The following is a 22293-nucleotide window of genomic DNA, read 5'->3' on the forward strand; positions in this document are numbered from 1 at the left end:
CATGAGTTTGGCTTACGAAGCCGCGAAGATGTGGGTAAAGATGCCCAGCACGTGCGGCGGGGCGGCACGAGCCCCACCCCGCTCCCCTCAGGGCGGCCGCCATGGCCGCGGCACCGCCTCAGGGGCGGGGCCTCTCCTGGCTCTCCCGCCCTGCCGGCGTTTGCGCCGTGCGTCTGACGTCACAGCGCACAGACGCCGCGAGAACGAGGGAGAAGGAGGAAGCAGCCTCTCCGCGCTCTCAGCCGCCATTTTGTCTGTGCGCGCAGGGCGGACACGGAGCTCGCTCGCTTTCTGTTCCAGTTGTAAGTGGTGAGGGCCGCCCTTCTTCGTTCTCTTTTCACCTTCGCTTTTTTCCTCTCTCCTTTCTGTTTCCAGCGGGGACAGAGCAGCGGGGAGACAGGAAAGGCAGGGCGGGGGGTGGGGTGGCAGAGCTGCTTGCGTTGTCTGCGCGGCGCGCATCGGGCGCTGCTTGAGGAGGTGCTGAGCGGGGAGGGGGATTCTCGGCTCAGGAGCTCTGTCGGGGTCTCTGCGGAGGTGCGGAGGGCTGGGGCGGGCTCAGCCGGCCCGGCCGTGCCTGGCGCCCGCCCAGGAGGCCGCGGGGAGCGGCCCTTCCTCCCCCGCCGGCCCGGAGAGCTCCCGGGGGAGCGCGGCGGGGAAACGCGCTCGGTGCCCCTGGCTTGGGCCGGCGGGGGTCCCCTCCAGGACCTGCCGCGCCGGGACTTTGGCCATCCCGAAGGAACAAGCCTTTGACCTCCTCCGGCTGCCAAGGTTTTGAGGAGAGGCATTTGGAAATTGCTGTGTAGGCAGCTTACGGCGCGGCTTCCGTGGCCCTTGTGTGTGAGGGTCTGTTCGGGAGGGGAGCGGCTCCTGCCTCAGGAGCCTTATGGCAAAATGTGGGAGTGAAAACTGCCTGCGATATGGATTGGTTCCACATGCTACAGGAATGCATATGTTCGTGGCAGCTGTCAGTATTACATAAGTGAAGTTCTTCGGTGCATTAAATCAGATAGAGCACCGTAGTTTAAAAAATTTGAGGTGGCTTCTAGCGTAAAATGGACTCAGACCGATTCTGGCAATTTGCTCTTTATTTAGATGTACTTGGCTCCTTTAGGGACAAAATATGTAAATTTTTTCTTAATTTCGCTAAAACTATGTGCATTTGGTTGTAGTTGAGCAGCAGTTAGTCTTCGAGCATTTTCTCCAGCTTCCTGTGTAAAATATCCATCCTTCCTGCCGCCAAGCGCTGCTCTGCAGGACGATTTAATGGTGATTTTAGTTAGATAGCTGTTAATTACAGAGCTTTATTGCACCCTGCCTTCCTCCAAGTAGGGGACAAAATTCCCGAGTAGAATTTTCAGTTTACCTGTAACTGAGTTTGTCTGTTTGGAGCTCTGCACCTCAAGAGTAACTGAAACCTGAGTGTGCTTCAGAACCTGAGTTATGTAAGGTGAAAATACAGGAAAATGGCTTTGGAGCTGTGTAAGAGGAAATTCAAGCACGTGAATGAAACACCGAGTCGGTGTTAATTTTTCAGGTGGTTTTGTTAGTCATTTGCTACATTAGTATTTTTGGATTTTGTTAGAAACTCACAAGCGAGTAAGATTTCTTTTGTGAATCATGCCTCGCCCAAAATGTGTACAAGGCACATATTTTGCACAGTTTGTTAATATGTTTTTGATTTTTAAAACATTGTTGCAGATATCGGTCTTTTTTTCCCTTTAATTACCAGCCTCTCTCGGATCCTGAAAGTATGAAAAAACCTTTTCTTTCAGAATAGGCCTGTCATTTGCATGTTCTAGGAGTTTCCAACTTCCTGCCTTCTCTTTGTATAGAGGCATTGTTCTCTGTAAATTTACACGGATTTGCACAATTTACACATGATTTACAGTCATGATTTTTCTGCTCTATTGCTGTCATTGTCTCTAAACTACTGTTCTCACTGTCACTGCTAACTGCAGAAACTTTTTATTATCTTGTATGAATTCATTCTTTGGAATATTCTGGAATAGATATAGAAGGTTATTTTTACTTTCAAAAAACCTCCTGCAGATGAGTAAACAAATAACAGTTGATTTTGTTACATTCTTTAATTCTACAGCCGTGTTTTACTTTACTTTTTTTTTTTTCCAGTTGTGCATGTACCTGTTTGAACAAAGAATTCCTGCACCTAACATCCAGCAACAGAAGCTGGTGGGTTTTGTCTTTGGCAAATCAGCTGAGCTGTAGAACACCCGCAGTCCTGCATGCTAATAGGGTGCAAAAGTTGTGACTTGGCTCCAGGGGCTCCGAAGTTGTGTTAATCCATCAGAGTTCACAGTGGTAGTTGCTAAAAGTGACTGTTCCCTGGTTTTCTGTAAATAGTTTAGCGAAAGAAGTTTTTAGACTGGTTGTGCATTCTTGATTTTCACGTAGTAACTTTACAATACAGTAGGAAGACCTAAATCCAGGTTTTCTTGTTAGAGGATGTTTGGAGAGGAAGGTTTCTTCCAATAGGAGGCTCTTTAAGGATACTATTGTGCTTAGTCACTTGAGAGTTCATTTAAAACAGGCTTTAATGACATGTTTGAAGCTATTAAATGGAGATGAGTTGGCCTATTTAATCTTGATTTGTGTTTCATAACAGCTTTAGTGTTGGGATGAGGGAGCAGAGTCTGCTGGCCAAACTGAAATAATGGGGGGAGGGAGCTGAGGGAAAATGGGCCCTTTTAGTTCTGTCAGACTCGATCAAACTGCCGTTGTTGACTTGAACCTACATGTCTGTTTGTTGATTTTATTAAAACAGTATTATTATGATTGTATTTTCCAGTGGGAGATGAGGCATTCAAAGCAATCTCATTGCCCTGAGTGGGACGACAGGAGGAGCTGGGATCAGAGGAAGCACAGCAGCAGCCGCAAGCGCAGAAAGAGGTCCCACAGCAGTGGCCAGGAGAGCAAGCACTATAAACCCAGCCGCATTTCAGAAAGGTATTGCACTCTGAACTGAGTAGTGCAAATGTTTCTTACCATGTCTGAAGTAAATGTGTGTTCAGGGTAGGAGTTTTTGAATGCCCAGAGTTGTCAGTTCCTTGTGGTTTGGCTCACTTAAGACAAGCCTGATAGGTAGTTGTTAACACAGCACCTGAACCATTAAATAGAAATTGTTGAATAAAAGCAAGTAAATGTTACTAGTTTGTCTCAGTGGTGTCAGTTAAATTTTGGTATTGAATACAATCAATATTAAACTTCAAGTGGAAAGGATGCCTTTTAATGTGAACAAAAGGAGGAGAAGGTTTGTTTAATCATTTAATACAGTGGTAAGTATGAATTTCTCTTACTAATTTGGAAGTGATTTGTGTTTTCTCCCACACTGCTTTCACTGGAAAGATGTATTTTCTGTTTTGTCTTGTTTTTATTTTTTTCCCTTGAAAAGATCCAAAGGAATTCTTTTAAAAGCTCATACTCAGGCTTATTAAAATGCTGGAAGGAGTAGGCGTACAGCAGTCAGGGAACTCTGTGCCTCAGCAGCTTTCTTAATGGTCTGTTTTCTGTGCAAAAGATCCTTGTTCCAGATCCTCTGAGGTTTTAATGTTGGTTGCAGAGCACTTAGAACCTTGCTACTTCTCAGTCTCTAGGTTTTATTTAAACCTGGAGCTTTGAAAGTGTAGAAGGGATGATTTCTGTATTGAAGGTGGTTTGTCACGTGACTTTTAAGGTTGTAATGAAGTTGCTCAGTATATTTTAGGAAGTGTTTCTCCTTTTTAAGTCTGAGTTTCTTGCTATGCAAACTGTGGTCAGATACTACATTGTTCATGTGGATGGCTGCCATGTATTTGAGACTGACAATGTTGTTAAATTCCTAATAAAGTAACATCAAAAGCTCCACTATTTTTGGGGAGGGAGTCAATTAAAACATTTGTGCTGTAAAGACAGATACTGTGTAACTCAGCTCAGGTCACTTATCTTGTTGGAACCTCAAGTTTTTGAAGTGGAGAACATTCACTTAAAATATATTTTCAGTCATTATTTGGACGATAGAGCCATAAATGAAAGAGACCATCATGACCGGAGATATGTTGAGGAGTACAGGAATGACTTCTGTGAAGTGTATGACCACAGGCATTATCACAGAGACTATGAAAAGAGTCACCATCATCACTATAGCAAATCCTCTGGTCGGAGCAGGAAAAGTAGTCATAAAAGGAAGCATAAGAGACATCATTGCTCCAGTCACCAATCGCATTCGGTATGAGTAATTTTTAACTTTATTATTAATGAATTAGTGGTAATAGACTTCTTAAATGAGTGCTAGAGCTGCAATTCCTGATCCACGGTACTTTAAGAAATACATTATTAAAGAAGGATTTGTATTTATTTGAGTCTGTTTGTGGAGCATGTGAATATGTTGTTGGTTGAGATTCTTGGATCGTTGTTGGGTGGGGGGTGGGATCATCAGTACTAGCTGTACACTGGGAATGTAGGTGGTTGGTAGTCAAAATGACTGGGATTGATCTGAAAAATGTTATCTTGAAATTGAAGACAGGCAGCTCTCCTCTTTTAAAGTACAGTTGTCACTTAGTTTTGCAGCATTGGGCTCTGGTTTTTTAGGTAGTCTGTGAGGTTCTATCCACCCTATTGCTAAAAGTAATTGATATGACATGCTTTTTTAACATGAATTGAAAGTATGAATGTGCATGTCTGGTAAATGGATGTGAACAATTTTACACCTAATTCCAGAAAGCTTTGATAAGCCCTGTGCCCAGCTAATGGCACCTAATGTTATGAGATGGGATAAGTTTGCTGCTTGCCTTCTTTGAAGGTGTGCTCTTTGAATTTCTCATGATTGTCATGATGCCCACTGATGCATCTACAGTTCCAGATGTTTTATACCACTTTTCTGCAGTAGAACAGCAAGGTGTATTAGATTATATAATGCAAATTAAGGACTTCAGAGTAATTTTTCTCCCCTCCCTAAACGTGGGGGAAGTAAAATTGTTTACATGAGTGGATGTTTTAAGAGTAGAAACATTTCACCTGACTGAGAGCTTAGGTATGTACATAAATACTGGTTTTTGCTACTTGCTAGTAAAGAATTAGAAATAGCAGTGTTGCAGACTTAATCTGTCTTCAATTAAGCCACTGTTTGAGAGACAAAATTGTGTTGTTTTTTTTTTTCTGTTGCTTGTATCACTTTAAGTATTTATCTGAAAATCTGTTCCTTGCCATGTTTTTCTTCTGTAACATAAACTGTGCCCTGTGAATTTCTGGGGACTGAATTTGAAATTGCTCCTGCCAACTGTTCGTGGCCTGGTGTGTAACTGAATGCCTGAATATCTCCCCGCTGAATGAATTGCGTATTCTGCCCTGAATTCACTCTGATATATTGATTGGCTGGACGATCTTGGTGCCGTTTCCAGAAGAGTCACCGAAGGAAAAGATCCAGGAGTGTAGAGGATGATGAGGAGGGTCACCTGATCTGTGAAAGTGGAGACGTTCTAAGAGCAAGATGTATAGAACATTTTTCAACACTTTTAAAAAACTTTTCAGAAAAAAATCTGTTTAGAATAGTATGTCAGAGGAGGGGGGCTAAAGAAATCTCATTGCTCTTTTTGTTCTGTTTTTTTTTGTGCTTTTTTGTTTTTTTGCATATCTTCTTTTCTGTAGAATTTAAATACTGTGTTCAAAAAGTTCCAATTAGTAAATGAACTTGAGATTAGAACAAGAGATAGTTTTTTGGCTAACTGTTTTCATGACTCCTGTCCAATAAAATAATGCATTCTGATGCTGAAATTTAAAGTAATTATGCTTTTGTAATGGCACATTTTAAAATCTACATTAATATGTTCATTCTCCTTTAAGTAGTTGTATAATTCTAACTTATCTTTGTTCTTTTTAGATGAAATTGTTGCGACTTTAGGAGAAGGAGCTTTTGGAAAAGTAGTGGAGTGCATAGATCATGATATGTAAGTGTTGGGTTGTCTTTATTAATGGATCTCATGATAAAAGATACCTAGATCAGAAATTAAAGCTCAAGGACATTTTATTTAAGAGAAAGTTGCAGCCCAAATGCCCTTTTAATGCTTGAGAACTCTGTTCATTTTTCTGTTTCTGTGAAGTACTGCTGCTGTAACTGGAGAATGTGAGAGCAGCTGAAGAGTGCAGAACTAGTTTGGGAGGCTTTTGAAGGTGGTGCAGTGACATACTGAGAAAGTAGTTTTGGTTCTTAGTGGAAGCAGTTTCTGGAAAGCAGTTGCTTGGAATCGATTGAGCTGTTAATTACTAACCTCAGTTTTCATAATCAAAATTATGCTTTAAAGTTTTTTTGAATCAACAGTAACCTAGTATTGAGTACTTTCTTAATTAAATAATTGCTTCTGTATGGGGGCATGTCTGGTGAATGAGAAGAAAGTTAACTATATTTCCATTAATTCTGTATGTTCCAACAGTTGTTAGAACTCAGACTATTCTAACTGTATGTTTTATATCAGCAGTTCTATGACATGGTTTTAGTACTTTGTCCTCTACCTTTGGTTTGTTCATTCTGTCATTTCATAAGTGAAGTCTGTTCTGGAGTTTGAGGTCATGTTGTGAGGGCAGAGAGTGTTCTGAAGTTGTTAGAATTGAAAGAGCTCTACAGAGACAAATTGTCTAAGAGCAAATGGGACAGAAGGAGCTGTGTCTGTGTTCCATTTAAATAACAGCCTTACAGTCTGAATGCATGCAGGCATTCAGTGCAGGGCAGTTTTCACTGGTGTAAACTGCTCATAATCCAAACTTCAGAAATTACTCAATTCCCCTGATTCCATAAGAACTCTGGAAAAGAGCCAGCACAAGTTGTGCAAGTAGCAGGAACAAAAAAACCTGTCCATTTTTTATAGTATTTTTGTTCAAATGAGAACTTTGTTAATTTTTTTATCATTCTGCTGGCAGATTCCCAATGTTTATTCTACTTCAGATGAGATAATAACACTGAGAAGTCATTAATAAAGCATATACTATAAGTATTTGAGAAAAGGAAAGATCAGGATTACCTTTTTTTTTTTTTTTTATAAAAACTGTTCTGGTTGGGTGCAGCATGCTTAAATCAAATTCCCCTAATCCAACTCATAATTCTCCATGACCTTTAATCTTCCTGTTTCTTTTATTAAAATCAAGCTGCTTTGGGGCTGTGGGTATTTGACAATAATTGATTCAGTTTGCTATGCATTACTTTCTTTTCAAGGAGAGGAATGCATGTAGCAGTTAAAATAGTGAAAAATGTTGGTCGATACCGGGAGGCAGCCCGCTCAGAAATACAGGTGTTGGAACACTTGAACAACATGGATCCGAGCAGCAATTTGTAAGTATGAAACTTGAGTAGTCAGCATACCAAGGATTTGAGGGAGGTGATTCATTCAACAGTTTTTCATTTGGTTTTTTGTTTTCTCTTTGAAGCCGCTGTGTCCAGATGCTGGAGTGGTTTGATCACCATGGCCATGTCTGTATTGTTTTTGAGCTACTGGGGCTCAGTACTTATGACTTTATTAAGGAAAACAGCTTTCTGCCTTTTCATATTAATGACATTAGAAACATGGCCTATCAAATTTGCCAGTCTATAAACTGTAAGTAAATTTCAATACTACTTTCAAATATATGGGTGTGTTTTGGTTTCTCCTTGAATTCAATATGTAAATTATGGAATACTGTTCTCTTTTTCCTTGTAGTTCTACACCATAATAAACTAACTCACACAGATTTAAAGCCTGAAAATATCTTGTTTGTGGAGTCTGATTACATAGTGAAGTACAATGCCAAAATGGTAAGTTTGTTCTTTGTTTCTCCCAGCTTGAGTTGCACTAGCTCTGTCTTCATTGAAAGTTGTCTTAACTTCAGTTACTTGTTATCTCTTTTTTTTTAAGTAAGGTTAACAAAAGAGGAAAAGAACTTTTGTTACTGCAAATGGTCTTTACTCAGCTGTTTTGGGTACTGAGATTAAATCACTTTGTTACCTGCTCTTCTTTCTTGGAGCATTGAGCTGCCCAGGAATTAAAGTATTTGGAGGAAGTGCTTTGTTACACATTTTATGTAGCTGGTACTTTGAAGCTAATGTGATAATGCCTTTTGCCTAAGCATGCTTTTAAGAAGTATTAACAGCATTTTGGTTTCTTGCAGAAACGAGATGAACGCACTTTAAAAAACACAGACATCAAAGTTGTTGATTTTGGAAGTGCGACTTTTGATGATGAGCATCATAGCACATTAGTGTCTACAAGGCATTACAGAGCTCCTGAGGTTATTTTAGGTCAGTAAAGACTCTTAAACCTTCTGAAAGTTCATTGCAGTTCATTCAGATGTCTTTACTTCATAAACTCGAGTAGTTGTGCATGGTTCTGGTAGTCAGTCATCTCTCAGGTGGTGGGGGTAAAATTATTGAGAGTAAACAGTAAAAGAAATAGTCTAAAACCAGAAACAAGCTGCAGGGTTTGAGGAGGGCATGGGGAATAAGTTGGGCATCAGTAAACATGTGGAAACTGGGTGTGTGCTTTGTGGGTTACACATTTTGAGAACATACTAAAAAGTAAAACAAACTTTGCTTATTTTGCAGCACTGGGATGGTCTCAGCCCTGTGATGTGTGGAGTATTGGTTGTATTCTGATTGAATATTACCTGGGATTTACAGTGTTTCAGGTGTGTATGTAAGCTTAAATAGAATGTGTTTCTTACCAGCCACTGATTTTAATCTTTTAATGACATGCACTTAACTGTGTAAAAGGCAGGACCCACGGGCTTTTAAGGATTATATAGATGAGATTGGAAAACCAGCATTCATACAGGAAAATGTAACATCTTGGATATCTCCTTCAGAGTATCTAAGATGACCTTTTCTGGCAATTTGAGTGAAGAAGAGTGTCATGTTACTGCTGGAATTAAGAGTAAAGAAAGCACTTGTACAATACTTGGTTTATGAACTGTTGTTCAAGGGTCATCCTCACTGTGGAAAGTGTTATATAATCTACATTGCATAATCTTTTTAATAAGTGGCAGAGTTTAAAGATACTGTGACAGTGCTCTGGCAAAAGCTTGTTTGCAGTTTAATTGTTGTTACCAAGTGGCTCAGAGGAGAAAAATGTGCTAAGTGCTTTCATTGCTTTTTCTACACAGACTCATGATAGTAAAGAACACCTGGCAATGATGGAAAGAATACTGGGGCCTCTGCCCACTCACATGATCAAGAAATCCAGGTATGTTCATTGTGGAAGTGGTAAGTTGACTAATATTTTCTCTTACAAGAGAAATTGCAGAGTTGCCATTGTAAGCTCTGTTGCAGATCAACAGAGATTCATAGGCAATCTTAAGTAGTTGACAGTAGTCCTCTTTTCTGATTTTAGTATGAATTATCAGCCTCTTGAACTGTTAACTTGAGTATGAATATTTCTAAGTTTTTAAAGCTAAGTTTGGTATGGTCACCAGAACAGTATTAGATACATTTTTTTCTTTGAAGTCTCAGAATGAAAAAGATTTGTTATCACAACTATTGCAAGGAAGAGGAGGGTCCTTGCCTGCTAATACAGCTGTCATCCTCTTGTACTGCCCCTCCATATCCCCCAGACATGTGCTTCAGTGATCTTTCTCTCTTCCTCAAAGATAACTCCATGCAGCAGGAGTTTCTCACTTCCATGGCAAGGAGAAGCAGCCAGCACAGGGTTCTCTCCTGACCCCTCTATGTCCAAAATTTAGAGGTCCTGGGATTTGATGGTCCATTTTCTTTCTTACATAAGCTGTTCTCTTGCCACTTCACATAGATAATTCTGTAACTCATGTTAGAGCAGAAGTGCAATAATTCTGTGTTGGGTAATGTAAATTGTTTGTTATGGTTGTCCAGTTGATTATAGAGCATTTTGGAAAACAGGAAAAAGCTTGGAAAGCAGCAATTTGCAATAGATTCAAGTAATACCGAAAAAAAAAAGCTATTGTGTTCTAGTTATTGTGGCAGCAATAATAAAAACCCAGCAGATCTCTGAATAAATGCACACTAAAACATACGTTAGCTCCCAAATGCAGAGATACTTGCAGGAGCACTTCATGGTGTTTTAAAGCTTCTTGGTAAAGCATCTGCTTGCTGTGTGCACTGACACCAACTTCCTGCTATTTCCCTTGTCCTGCAGAAAACATTATTTTCACCATGACCAGTTGGACTGGGATGAGCACAGCTCTGCAGGCCGGTACGTCAGGAGACGCTGTAAGCCTCTGAAGGTAGGAGACAGCACTTTTATTGCTCTGCTAGACTGCAGTTGTGAAAGCTCTCTCTAAAATACCTCCTGTTTTTTTCTTTCAGGAATTCATGCATTGCCAAGACACAGATCATCAAAGTCTGTTTGACCTTGTTCGCAGAATGCTGGAATATGACCCAGCCAAAAGAATTACTCTTGATGAAGCCTTGCAGCATCCTTTTTTTGATCCATTAAATAAATAAATTCAATGATCTTCTATGCTTCTTCAAGGAGATTTCCTAGACTGTGTCAGTCAGTCAGCAGAGGTTGCATGAAACTTTTGTAAGCTTTAAATTATTTTGTACAGTTAAGTATGTAAATAATTACATATGTTTTGTATAACTGTTATGTTTACCTTGTTGAGCAGTTGTAGTCTTATGGGTATCAAAGTGAAAAATAAAAGTAATTTTCATTTTTGAAAGCCTGCACCACTCTCCTTTTACAGATGATGCTAGTGCACCCTTTGACCGTGGGTGAGGACTCTGGGCTAGCTGAAGGAGTTCTGGAAATATTCCCTAAAACTTCCTTTTGTTAGTCTTGAAGAAAAGATCCACCTAGTTGTGCTGTATGCAACAGTTTGATGGCATTTTGAAACATGATTGGAAACGGTGTATATCCTAAGTAGGTGGCTTTTGTGGGTCACCTTTTTCCCAGATTTTCTGTTACGTAGTGTGCCTTGCTCCCCAGGTAGGTAATTAACTCTTGGAAACTTGTCTGATGCCTTCAGTTTCAAGTATTCATAGCTATCTTTTTAGTTAAGATCTGTTAAGGAACATTTCCTGTTTTCAATATTGTTTCTAGTCATTAAAGATGAACATTTTCATAGTAAGTTTTTAGAAAGATTGTATTCCTGCAGAGAAATACAGTGTGCCACAGAATTGTGGCATATTTAAGCTCTTGCAGTAGTGAGATCATTCTGAAATCTTTGAGGTGTATTTCTGTGGAGCTTTACCTGTAGTTACTGGTAAATGAAGTGGCCTTGGGAGCTGAGAAGTGCTGGCACTGAGACTGTACAGGATGGAGGTGGCCGGGTTCTCAGCTGTGGCTCCTGAACTCTGGTACTGAGTTGAGAAGAAAATGGTGCAACTTTCAAGACCCATTAATGTGCTTTGGTAGCTTTGGGGTTTCCATCAACTCTGAGTTGATGGTTTTTACTCCAACTCCTTTAATCCATTTGACAGTGTATGGGTAGCTTGCTGAGCAGTAGGAAGGGAGCCTTCCATGGAAAAGTTCATTCTGGCTGTAATAAGCAAGTTTGGGCAATTTATTTTAATCTTTACTGCACAAGTCTTTCTTCAAAGGAAGGAAGCTAAATTGTTTTGGCTCCACAGGAGCCTGACTTAAGGTTTTGTGCTTGCTGAGTTAGCCCTAATACACAGTAAGATCTTAACCTGATGTCGAGGAGGCTTCATTTGCAAGAGGCTCCAGACGTGCATATCTCTGAGCTGGGGATAGAACAGAGCTGGGCCAGGCTTTGAAAGCTTATCTTCTGTTGCTAGTGCCACCTCCTGGGCTTGATTACAGCTCATCACAGCCACCTCCTTTCCTTGGATGTTGGTGTTAATGACATTGTTTCTGCTTGGCATGACAGAAAATGTAACAGTCTGTGCTATGCAGGTCAGCTCGGTAGGGCTGAGCAGGACAAGAATAAATTCCTTCTCTTCTTCCCACAGTCCTTTCAATCCCACAGCTTCAGAGGCAAAGCAAGGACTTGGCTGAGTGTATCAGCTAAGCAATGCAAATCAAAGGCAGATGGGGGGAGAAAAGTTTATATGCTGCTATAACAATAAAACTGTAACCATAAAACAGTTCTATCTGGGAAATTAGGGAAAGATGGTGGGCTCTTGCTTACAGAGTGCTTCTAGCTGTTGATGTAGGTACTGAAATCTGTTGTGCTTGGTAAAGGAGATATAGCTTAGCCCTGTTACAAAGCCATCTTTAAACTGACTTTTCTTCCAGTAAATTTAAAAGTGCTATCAGGATTAATGTGGCACCTGCAGCAAAGTACCAAGGGCTTTTGCAGGCCTTGTAGCAGCTGCTCCAGTGTTGGTTTGCTGGCACACGAGCCCAAGGCCCCCGAGTTCCCCAGGGCAGCTGTGGGGCTCTGTGCAGCACCCTGGGGCAGGGTCTGGTGCTGCAGGGCTGCCCTCGGTGCTTCTGTCTTTAGTAGGGGATGGATTTTTATGTGCACACGCCACCACCCCCATTCTCTTCTTCATACTTGAAGTTTGTAATCTTTGCAAGTTTGGATCAAGCTATATAGCTGTTAAATAATTAAAAGAGCATTCCCATCTATTTCTGCACTTTAGATTTCCAGCTCTTGTACCTTCAAAATATGGTCTGTGACTGGGTCAGCCAGGCAGACTAACAGTGTGCATTTCCACAGTGCACCAGTCACACTTTACTAAACAAAGAGGACAAGCCAGAGTAAAACTGTCTTTTAAGTGGACGGCCCAGGCTTCAACACTGAAGTGCACAGAGTGTGAGATCTTGGGCTCTGGAACCTGAGGGAGGAGTCGAGCTCAGGGCTAAACTGTATGGGAACGGCATTTGGATTTCTGGGGCAGGAGCTCATCTGCTGCGGGAGTGATCAGTCCTGCCTCTTCCTTCAGTGTCTGGATATCAGGGCTGCCTGGAGGACTTGGGTCACACAGGACAAGATGCTTTGCACCTGAGCATCTCCCCAAAATGATGGCACTGTGTGTTTTACTGCTCCCATGGAGCTTGTAAGGAAAGTCTTGGCATGCTCATACAAAGGAGAGGGTTGGGGAAAGGAGGTAAGAAATAGGGTCTCACAGAAACAGAGTTTTCTTTTTATCTTCCAGATATGTAAAAAAGCAGAAACTGGTTGTCAGCACATGCTATGGATTTACCTGGTTTAACTGCTTTGGAAATAGCTGCAAAAAGCCTGTGTCTATCCCCGTGTGTGTGTTTTATTAACAAACTTAATTAGAAGCTGACATTGGTAATGTTACTGACATTGTAGCATTTCCTAGCTGTCCTAGGCTTCAATAATCTATTCTACAATTAAGAATTACTCCTTGAAGGGCAAGTGTCTGTGTCCAGGGGGCAAAGGGTACACTGGACTCTGTATGCCATGTGCTTAGAATCTAGACAAGAATTAAACTGCAGGAGGATGTTTTATAGGTGAGTTGTGATGCTCTGTGTAAGAGACGGACTATATGGATGCTTGGAGCTTACGCGTGAGCAGTTTTCCATCATTCAAAAGCTCACGAAAGTGGATGGAGCACTCCACTGCGATAACAGTGAGTTACAGTGCATGGTGCGGTTCTCTAGAACAGGTCAGGGCGCAGACGGGCTGTGAGGCAAGAAGGTACAGAGCTGCCGGGCGGGTGACACCTCTCGCGGGTCGCACGCTCCAGGGGAGCCGGGGCCGCTCTCCCGGCGGGGGGAGCCCGCTGGAGGGCGCCCGGCCCGCGCCCGCCGCCCCCGCCGCGGGCAGCGCCGGTACCGCGCCGGAGCGGGGCCGGAGTGGGGCCGGAGCGGGGCCGCCCCGCCAGCAGCCTGCGCTCCGGAGTGGCTCTCGCAGCGCCCCGCCCGTGCAGCACGGCCGGCAGCCCGAGGGGCGCGGGGTCCGCGGGCGGGGATGGAGCCGGGGGGAGCGGTCCCCGCGGGGGGCCGGGCAGCGGGGGTGGGATCTGCTCCGCGTAATCCCCCATGGGGGGCGGCGGGCCGCGCTCGGAGCATCCCCCCTTCCCCAGCGCGGGGGGAGGCGGCGGGGGAGCCGCCACCCCCCGCTTCCTCCGTTTAAGACCCGGGCTGGCGGGGCGAGCGCAGGAGAGCGGCCGCTCCGCAGCTCCGGCCCCACGCCCGCGGCGCGCACGGGGCGGCGCTGGATGCGCCGGCGGCGGGAGGCGGGCGGCAGCCGAGCGGGACCCCGCGCAGCGGCGCCGGAGCGCGGCGCGATGAGCGCGGGCAGCGGCAGCGGCGCCGCCGGCGCGGCGGGCACCGCCACCTCCGCGCTGTGCCTGCTGCTCTCGCTCACCGCCGTGGCCGTGTGCCTGCTGCTGGGCGCCAAGACGGCGGAGCTGCAGGGCCGGCTGGCCGCGCTGGAGGAGCGGGGCGCCGCCGGCCACGGGCCGCTGCTGGACGCGCTGCAGCCCCGCGTGGAGCAGCTGTTCCGCGAGGTGAGTGAGAGGCGGGCGCGCAGCACCGGCGGGGCGACAGCATCGGGGAAGGCGCTCCGGCCCCGCTCCGCCGCGGGGTTCGCTCCGCGTGTCACCGGCTCCTCATCCTCTGTCAGAAAACTTACTCCCTGCTACCAAACTTTCCGCTTTTTGCTGCCGTTCCCATGAATCAGGCATGGGGCGAGGCGTGGCAGAGCCCACCTCGATTAGCCCCAGGTGAGGCGCCGGCAGTCGAAGGTTAGAGGACACGCGACTTTCCCCTTATTCTATTCACTGACACAGGTAACCCGAGTACTTTAACTATTTGTCTTGGGATTTAATGGACCATAATTTCCTTGTTAGAAATTATGAACATGATCCCCGCTATCTGGACTCTCTGTCACAGACTATTGTGGTCTGGCAGTGCAGAAGTGATTTATGGCAGGCAGAGGAGACCCGCCACTTGTTACTTCACTTTCAGTCCTGGGGTTTTCTGAAATTATTCAATAAATATTTCTGTGTTGAACAATTCCGCCTACTTGGAGAACTATTATCCACACTGATGCCCTTCTCAGTGCCTGACTGAACCAAATCTCTGGGAGAAGTTACACTTTATCCCAGGGTTATCTTTTTCCCGATTCTGGTGTTTAGGTTTGGGGCTTTTTACAGGCAAGGGGGACGTGAAGGGCTCCATCACTCATAGGAAATGCTTGAAGATCCCACTGTTGGTTCACTGGATTTGTATAAACAGAGGTTCATAAAGTTCAGCAAGATTCAACGCGGCTTGTGGGGCTGCTGAAGGGCACCCCTGAGTGATCAGTTCTGACATCTGGGGAAGGTTTTACACCGGGATTTTATTAATGGCCTGACTGCGGTGCAAAACATGCATTAAAACCATGACAGCCACGAAGCCTAAATCATGCAAAAATGTGTTTGTATGTGGAGCCCTGTGAAAGCTCTGGGGCTGTGAGCAGGGACGGAGGCAGTGCTGGGGGCATGAGACAATGCCTCACACTGTGTGTTGCTGTCCGAGCTAGGGTGACGGTATTGCTGGCACCACCACAGCATGTCCTTTTGCCTGGAAACTTGGTTGCATTGATGGGCCTCGATAAAAGTGAAATGTTAAAATATTTTTGTGAAAACCCTGAATACCAGACCAGGGTGGGGGGTGCCTGTGAGGCACAGTCACAGCCTCTAGTTAACGTCTGTTCTCCAGGCAGGAATTAGCCTGCCGGTTGTGGCAGTGGTTCTGTTCCAATTACCCCAATAAATGTGCTTAGCAATGGGAATGGTTTCTGTGGCACTGCCTAAGATCATGTGCAACCTCTTGCTGAGATTTAGTTAAGTGTGGAAAGCTTGTTTTGTACTGGGAATGCTCAGATGGAGTTTGTACAGGGGAAAATAAAGCAAAACCACATAACTGGGTTTCTAATGGAAGAGTGAGCTTGTTGAAACATTTAGTGTGACCAAACTTTTGTCAATGCTAAAGTAAATTTTGAATCAAGCAACAAATTCGAGGAATCCATAGTAGTAATTGCACTATCTATTAATGGTCACTTTAAATGAACCTCTTAATTTATGGTAAAGTTTCAGAAAGTGTTTCTTGCCCAAACTCTGTTACATAAGACCACTCACTTGTCAAGCAACTGCTGCCCTTTCTGTGCTTGAGAGTTTCTGGAGAGTGAGAGAGTATTTCCATCGTCATGAACATCAACTGATGCCTGGGGTCAGTTTTTTTGTTAAATTCTGTGTTGGTCCTCCTTTGAAGTTTACCACAGTATTTCAGAAGTGAAACCAAAGCTCCATACGCTCTCTGTGCATGACCCAGCATCCTTTGTTCTCCACCACGACTCAAAAAGCTTTACTCGATGTACCAATGGAGGGGTTTGCTGGCATAATTTATGGCAGAGCTGTGTATAGAGAGCAGCAAATACAACACCAACACACTGGCTCTGTTCCTTTTAGTGCTGTTTAAATGTCTGGCAAATAAAAGCGGATAAGAAATTATAAAGGAAGGGTAAGTGTGTAGTTAAGGTAATGAAAGCCAATCTGCACAACAAGGATTTCGTTTCTGGCTCTCTGACAGGCATCCGTGTAACTCTGGAGAAATTGCTGATTTGACAGTGGCAGGACCTTGCCCTTCCCTTGGCTTTCCCATTAGTGGGACGTGCTGCAGGCTCCTGCTTTGATGCCCTCTGAAACATTGCCAACAGCACGGTCCGGACGTGGCAGCATCTCCACTTGCTCTGTGTCAAAAGCCCCAACTCCAAGTGTGTAGTTTTCACACTGGAGGGAAAATATTAACAGGAGGATTATAGAAACATCCAGTTGTTGTAAACAAAGCCAGACCATTTTGTTCACAAAGGATTTATTGTCCGCAGTGTCCAGATTAATCAGTTTCATGACAAGAACAATTCAATGGGAGAACAGAGGACTCGCTCCAGGATTCAGATCTCCTCTGCTGTTCCCAGTGAAGCCTGCTGAACTAAAAATGTGGGAGAGCTTGTTTTCATTTCCTCGAGCATCTTCATCATCCAAAATACTTCAAAAGTAAACAGATAGAACTTCAGCAACTCTGTAACATTTAGACTGCAGGTGGCTGTCAGAAAAATCTCCTTAGATGTTTTGTTTTGCCGCATTTTCTGAAGGAAAGTGAATGTTTTGCAGAAGACAGCTGGATGTTCTGGTATTTATACTTCCCTTAGGACAACTTCTCCATCAGGTGCTATGAAACTGTGTTGATACTTTCAGGACCTCTTAGCGTCACATCCAAGCAGATAGAGGAAGCATAGGATTTCAACAACAGATAAAACTATTTAATCCTCAGAATAAAAAGAAAATAATCTAATTCACAGGTAGCCTAATTCCCGAAAGTCCACAGTGCTCAAATATTTGAAAAGGGACTGGGTCATCAGTTGTACAATATTAAGTCTTAACACCCTAAACTGAATAAGTACTTTGAATTTTCTCTTTGAAATGTAGGGATTCCAGTTATCAGATTATCGGTTTGTCTTTTGGCAAGTACTTTAGGTAGGACAGGGCATTCCTGGAGGACTGAGAGAGTGAAGATTGTGGGTGAAGATGAGCTGTTCCCACCCTTGCTGGGCTGTCCCAGGCAGGGAGTACGCCTGAGCTAATGTAATGTACCTGTCATCAGGCTCATTAACTTGGGCTTGGCAGGGGGCTAAATGCAGGCACGAACAGTCTGCTTGGCTTAGGGAGCAGCCAGAGTGTGCACACATCTGCCTGCAATATGCCACGTAGACACTGCTCTAGTTCCGTGAATTTTTATGTGTTCTGGTTATCTCATTGATGGGCTTTTCACTTTGGGGATGGAAACACTGGGCTTTGGGTAGGCCTGAAGGTGTGTGAGCACTCCAGTCTTGACTGTCCTTTACCTCATCCCTCTGCTAAAGAAACCTCTAGCATTCCACGGAGCATGAACTTTAAGTACAAAATCAACCAAATCAGGTCAAGTTTGAACATGGGACTTGAAAAGGAGCTCGGGATGAATTCTGCAATGGAGCTTTGGGATGTGCAGGAGTAGGGTCTGCCTGCTCCCTCTGAGGGCTGTAGGACACCACTTGCCCAGAAACATTTAATATTTACATGCTGCTGTGGCATGGGACATTACCCAAGGAGGCTGAACGCCACAGGATGAAACCATTACCCATCCCTGGAAGGAAGCTGGATGGTTTGGATGTTGGCACGCGTGCACAGTCCGTGTTTAGGTGTCATGTACTCTCTAAAGGGCTGTTTTCATTCCCCTCCAAACAGAAACTCGGCGAGGGACTGGCGAAGCTGCGGACGGCGCGAGAGGCCCCCCCAGACTGCGTGTGCCCCCCAGGTAGGTGCCAGGTTCCAGAAAACCCCTGGCCACCCAGCCACTGAGCCCCTCCTCTCCTGTTTTACATGCTCCTTTCCACGGAGGAAAATGTGTTAAGAAGTGTTTTTCCCCAGCTGAAGCACTCCAACGTCTCCCAGCGCCTTGCTCTGGCCTGTTTACAGATCAAGGAGTTTGAGGTTTGGACAAAAGCGACGTTTGGCTATAAGAATAAAAGAGCAAAGAGCTTGACTGGGTTGTGAGCCCTGGGTGTTGGGCCAAAACAATTTAGAAGTAGTAACAAAATCACTGGGGCTTAATGCAAGTGTGATAATTAAAAGCTGCAGCCTCTCTGCCTTTTCGGAGGGCAGGATTTCTTTTGCTGTAGGAAAGCTGTCACCGATTGTTTAAATTTCCTCCCAGAGTTTAATGAACTTCTAAAACCGTCAAAACTTCCTGTTCTGCTGTGGAAGTGCATGCTCCTTGGAAACAATAAACAGCTCAGATTAGTTTGTAAAGGAACCTCATTTATTGAAATGTTCTGTGAAGTGCTCTGCTGTCACTCTGAAGGGTGCTGCGAGTGGCTTGGAGCTAGAGCACCTCGAGCCTTTATTTTCTTTTTTCTTTTCACAAAAGTAGTGAAAGATGGGTGAAAGATGTGCAGTGCTTTGATGCAGGAGAATTCACAGTGTTACAAGAGCTTGCAAGCAGCAGAGAGTTCCATTGTAGTTTTAAAGAAAATAAACAAACAGTAAATGCTACATGGGGATGGCGGAGTAGGCTACGGGACAGGGTCAATTTCCCCTGCGACCCTGGATACAAATTCTGCCAAAACACAAAAAAGGTTTTTTTTCCCCTGTAAGATTATGTTTAATCTCAGAAACATTTCACTAATGATGCTCTTAAATGTACTCGCTGCTTTTCTGGTGGAAGGCTCCCTGTGTCTCACTGCCTGGTAACAAAACCCACCAGCTGAGAAACAAATCCTGCTTATTTTCAGCTCTTTGCAAGGTTGGTCAAGTCAGATTTCTCTCTTGTGGTGCACAGACCCAACAAGTCCACCAACCTCACAGGACTCTGCGGCTGTGTCTTTCTCTGGTCTGGGCAAACAGGGCACTGCTGGCGTGCTTAAGTGGTCAAGAGGCTTTTCCTTTGCTCTTCGGAAAGCAATTGGGATTGAAGAGGCTTCTTTTGTCCAGGAAAGTCCCAATTCTGTTCCGGGTCACTGAGTTGCTGGTTGCTGTGTTTGGAAGATGGGGGAAGAGAGGAAGGGGAAGGTTTTCCCACGTGCTGCTGAGATGCTCGTTACAGTCATTAGTAACGGGACAAAGTAATTTGTGAGCCGAGGGAAGGAGAAGTGATTTCCTGGAGGGTAGGAACTGTCCCAAAGGTGGCTGCTCCTGGCCACCACTGCAGGGAGCTGGCGTGGGGATGTGCTGCTGGACTGTCCTGAAGCCTTTTGGCTGTTTTCTGAGCAAATCAAAGACATCTTCAGCTGTGTTTCATTCTTCTCCTCTTTCTCCCGAAAAAGGCTGAATTGCCTTCTGCTCTGTAGTTAAAGAGCTTGGTCTGGAAATATCTGAGAGCTTGTGACCCTCACTGGCATTCGCTGCTGACCTATTCCGGGTTGCAAACCAACAGCTAAACTTCAGTTTGCCTCTGCATTGAAAAAGCAGCCTGGGTGAAAGGAAAATTTCCTTGTGAAGGGCAGGGGGAGATGCTGCCAGCCCCACTCCTGCTTCCCGTGGGCAGCTGGTGGGTGTCCTGAACACCAGGGCTGGGTGGCTTTCCTCTGCCAATAACCCTGCTGGGCTTAAAAATTCCTCATTCCGACTGGATTTAAAGCCAGCTGGGGAGAGAGGCAAGGGAGGCTGCTCTGTGCGTTGCCATGCGGGCGTGCTGCTTCCCTCGGTGCCTCTTTGGGCACACGGGACCCACAGAGCCAGCCGTGGGCAGCGGCAGCAGCCAACGCAGGCTCAGAGCTGGCCGTGCCAGCTGGGCTTGCTTTAAACAAGCCCCGGTTTTTTCCTAGAAATGAGTCAATTTGGGGTTTGTTTGGATTTGAGGGGGTGGCGGTTGTTTTTAGGGCACTGTTTTGATACCATTGACTTGCTACACATTCAAAGCAGCTTTGGAACAAGATGACAACGACCCACTTAAAAGCTAAATGAGGGTCAAGTTATTCTAACTACAGCGAAATCCTAAATCACTGCTTGGAAAACAAAGACAAAAGACAAACACCCTTCCCTACCATTAAAACCCCAACCCAAACTGACCCGTTTTGTGCTCTGTGCTCCTCAGGAGGTCACCTGTTTGGCCCTAGGGTACAGCTGGCATGGTTTCTAGGAGGGGACCCTCGGGGCTCTGTGCGGCTGCGGGGCTGGCAGGGGCCGCTGGCCGGCAGAGGGGGCCCGGCTGTTTCGCCAGGGCCACGGAGAGATCGCGATCGTCAGAAGAAATCATAGAAGGACTCTTTAAAAATCATCTAGTCCTGTGGTGAGCAGGGATATCTCCAGCTAGATCAGGTTTCTCGGAGCCCTATCCAGCCTGACCTTGCAAGTAATAATAATTTGAAAAGAAAGATAGTGAAAAGAATATATATTTAAAGCTAAAAAAAAAAAAAAAAAAAAAAAAACAAAAAACAAAACGAAAAACAACTTTTCTGTCTTTAATGCTGAGCATTCTGTGAAAAGTTGCCTCTGCAGTTGCTCTGAGCATCTGTGTACTGCTTTGAGCTGACTTGTTTTGCATTATTCATTCAACCAAGGCGATGCGGGGGAGGATGACAACAACTTTGTGTCACTTTGAGTCCTTTGTGGTTTGGGCATTCTTGTGGCTGAGGGAGAGGACAGCATCCTTGAGGGGGTTGAGGCAGCTGGGCTGAGTGTGGGTCAGGCTCGGGAACGCAGTGACAGGCTGGTGACCCCACTCTGGGGCCAGGCATGGCCTCTGAGTCCCCTCAGCTATTTGGGACGGGGTGGCAGCGGTTGGATGCTGCGGGCAAAGGCAGGGCCAGGACAGGCTGTCCCCATATGTTGTCTTGCAGGGAAAGAGCAGCTTAATACTCGTGTTATTGTCATTCCCTAAGGCAGGCCTGTAATGCTTTGCAGAGAGGCCCCTCGTGCCCTTGTGTTCAGCCTCTTTCTCTGGTGGGATCCTCACAAAGCCTTTGCTGCAGGATGAAGCGCAGCAGGTGCAGGAGCACTGCTGTACATGGCATTTGGGACAGGCTGCTGATGAGCTCTGGGAGGCGGGTTGAAGGCAAGACTAGAACTTCACACTGGTAAACTATTTGTTTATCAGTTGTGTGGGCTCTGGCTGCCTTCTCATATATACGTTTTTAAGGATTTTTTTTTCCCCCCACCTTGTAATTTTAACAGTCTTTTGAAAACTCAGGTGCCAAAGACTCTCGTTAAAAGTGGTATTTGCAGAGCCAAAAGTCTTCAAGCTCTGTGAGAACAAGTCCCTCGAGAGCTCAAGGTGCTGGATGCACTGTGCTGGAGCCTGAGAGCAAATGTTTCCTTAAATCCAGTAAAGAATGGCTTAAACCAGCCCCAGTGCACAGAGCATGCCTTGCCCAGCAGCTGGTCCTTGCTGAATTGTGGCAGGGTGTGAAAAGCTCCAGCTCTGCTGGCTGCTCTTGCACTGCATATTTCTACGTATGTATTGTGTTTCCATGTGCCTTTTCATTTAACAGTACCTCTGCAGCCTTAACTCCAAATTCCCTGGCCTCTGGATGATGCACATCCCTGTTTTCATCTTGAATTCACGCTGGGACGGTGTCGTGTGCTTTTGAATGTATGGATATATTACAAAACAGCGTTAAATGTTCAGTGCAGTAATCTGATGTTCCAGCTAATATGTGACAAATATTTCCCAATAATGGCTTGGCAGCAGCAGGAGTGCAGTGGTGCTGCAGCCGCAGGACGGCGGATTGCTCCACTTCCCTGCAATTCAAACCATGTGTACTGGGGGAACTGAGCAGCTCAAACCCTCTCCACCTCTGCAGACTCAGCAGCTCCACAGGCTCTCTTGTTTGGATGTTTTATAGAATAAAAAAAAAATTATTATTACTTTTTAATATTTACCCTAACTTTATACACAGGGATCAGCATTC

At 44.9% G+C, this 22293-nt stretch overlaps 2 protein-coding genes across 5 annotated transcripts in view; both read left to right on the forward strand.

Moving 5' to 3' along the window:
- The first annotated feature begins 165 nt into the window (after window positions 1-165).
- Window positions 166-10647, forward strand: CLK4 (CDC like kinase 4). Of its 4 annotated transcripts, none has more exons than XM_064387590.1 (14): window positions 166-302; window positions 2131-2190; window positions 2807-2964; window positions 3997-4222; window positions 5394-5484; window positions 5873-5939; window positions 7199-7315; window positions 7411-7577; window positions 7680-7774; window positions 8128-8257; window positions 8561-8643; window positions 9118-9197; window positions 10122-10209; window positions 10292-10647. In XM_064387590.1, exons 2-14 carry the CDS (start codon window positions 2137-2139, stop codon window positions 10427-10429), a joined length of 1494 nt encoding a protein of 497 aa, XP_064243660.1. In that variant the 5' UTR covers window positions 166-302; window positions 2131-2136; the 3' UTR covers window positions 10430-10647. The 4 variants fall into 4 exon arrangements, with proteins under 4 accessions (XP_064243660.1, XP_064243663.1, XP_064243662.1 ...); XM_064387592.1 differs by having other exon boundaries at window positions 176-309; XM_064387593.1 differs by lacking the exon at window positions 2131-2190 and having other exon boundaries at window positions 172-309.
- Window positions 10648-13924: 3277 nt separating this feature from the next.
- The window catches only part of COL23A1 (collagen type XXIII alpha 1 chain), a 173989-nt gene continuing 165620 nt past the window's right edge, over window positions 13925-22293 (forward strand). Inside the window, exons 1-2 of the mRNA XM_064387770.1 lie at window positions 13925-14374; window positions 18131-18200. Coding sequence (XP_064243840.1) covers window positions 14084-14374; window positions 18131-18200 — 361 coding nt within the window. The 5' untranslated portion in view covers window positions 13925-14083. The remainder of the gene's footprint in view (window positions 14375-18130; window positions 18201-22293) is intronic.

Source organism: Passer domesticus, chromosome 13 (assembly GCF_036417665.1).
Source record: "Passer domesticus isolate bPasDom1 chromosome 13, bPasDom1.hap1, whole genome shotgun sequence".
Taxonomy (NCBI): Eukaryota; Metazoa; Chordata; class Aves; order Passeriformes; family Passeridae; genus Passer; species Passer domesticus.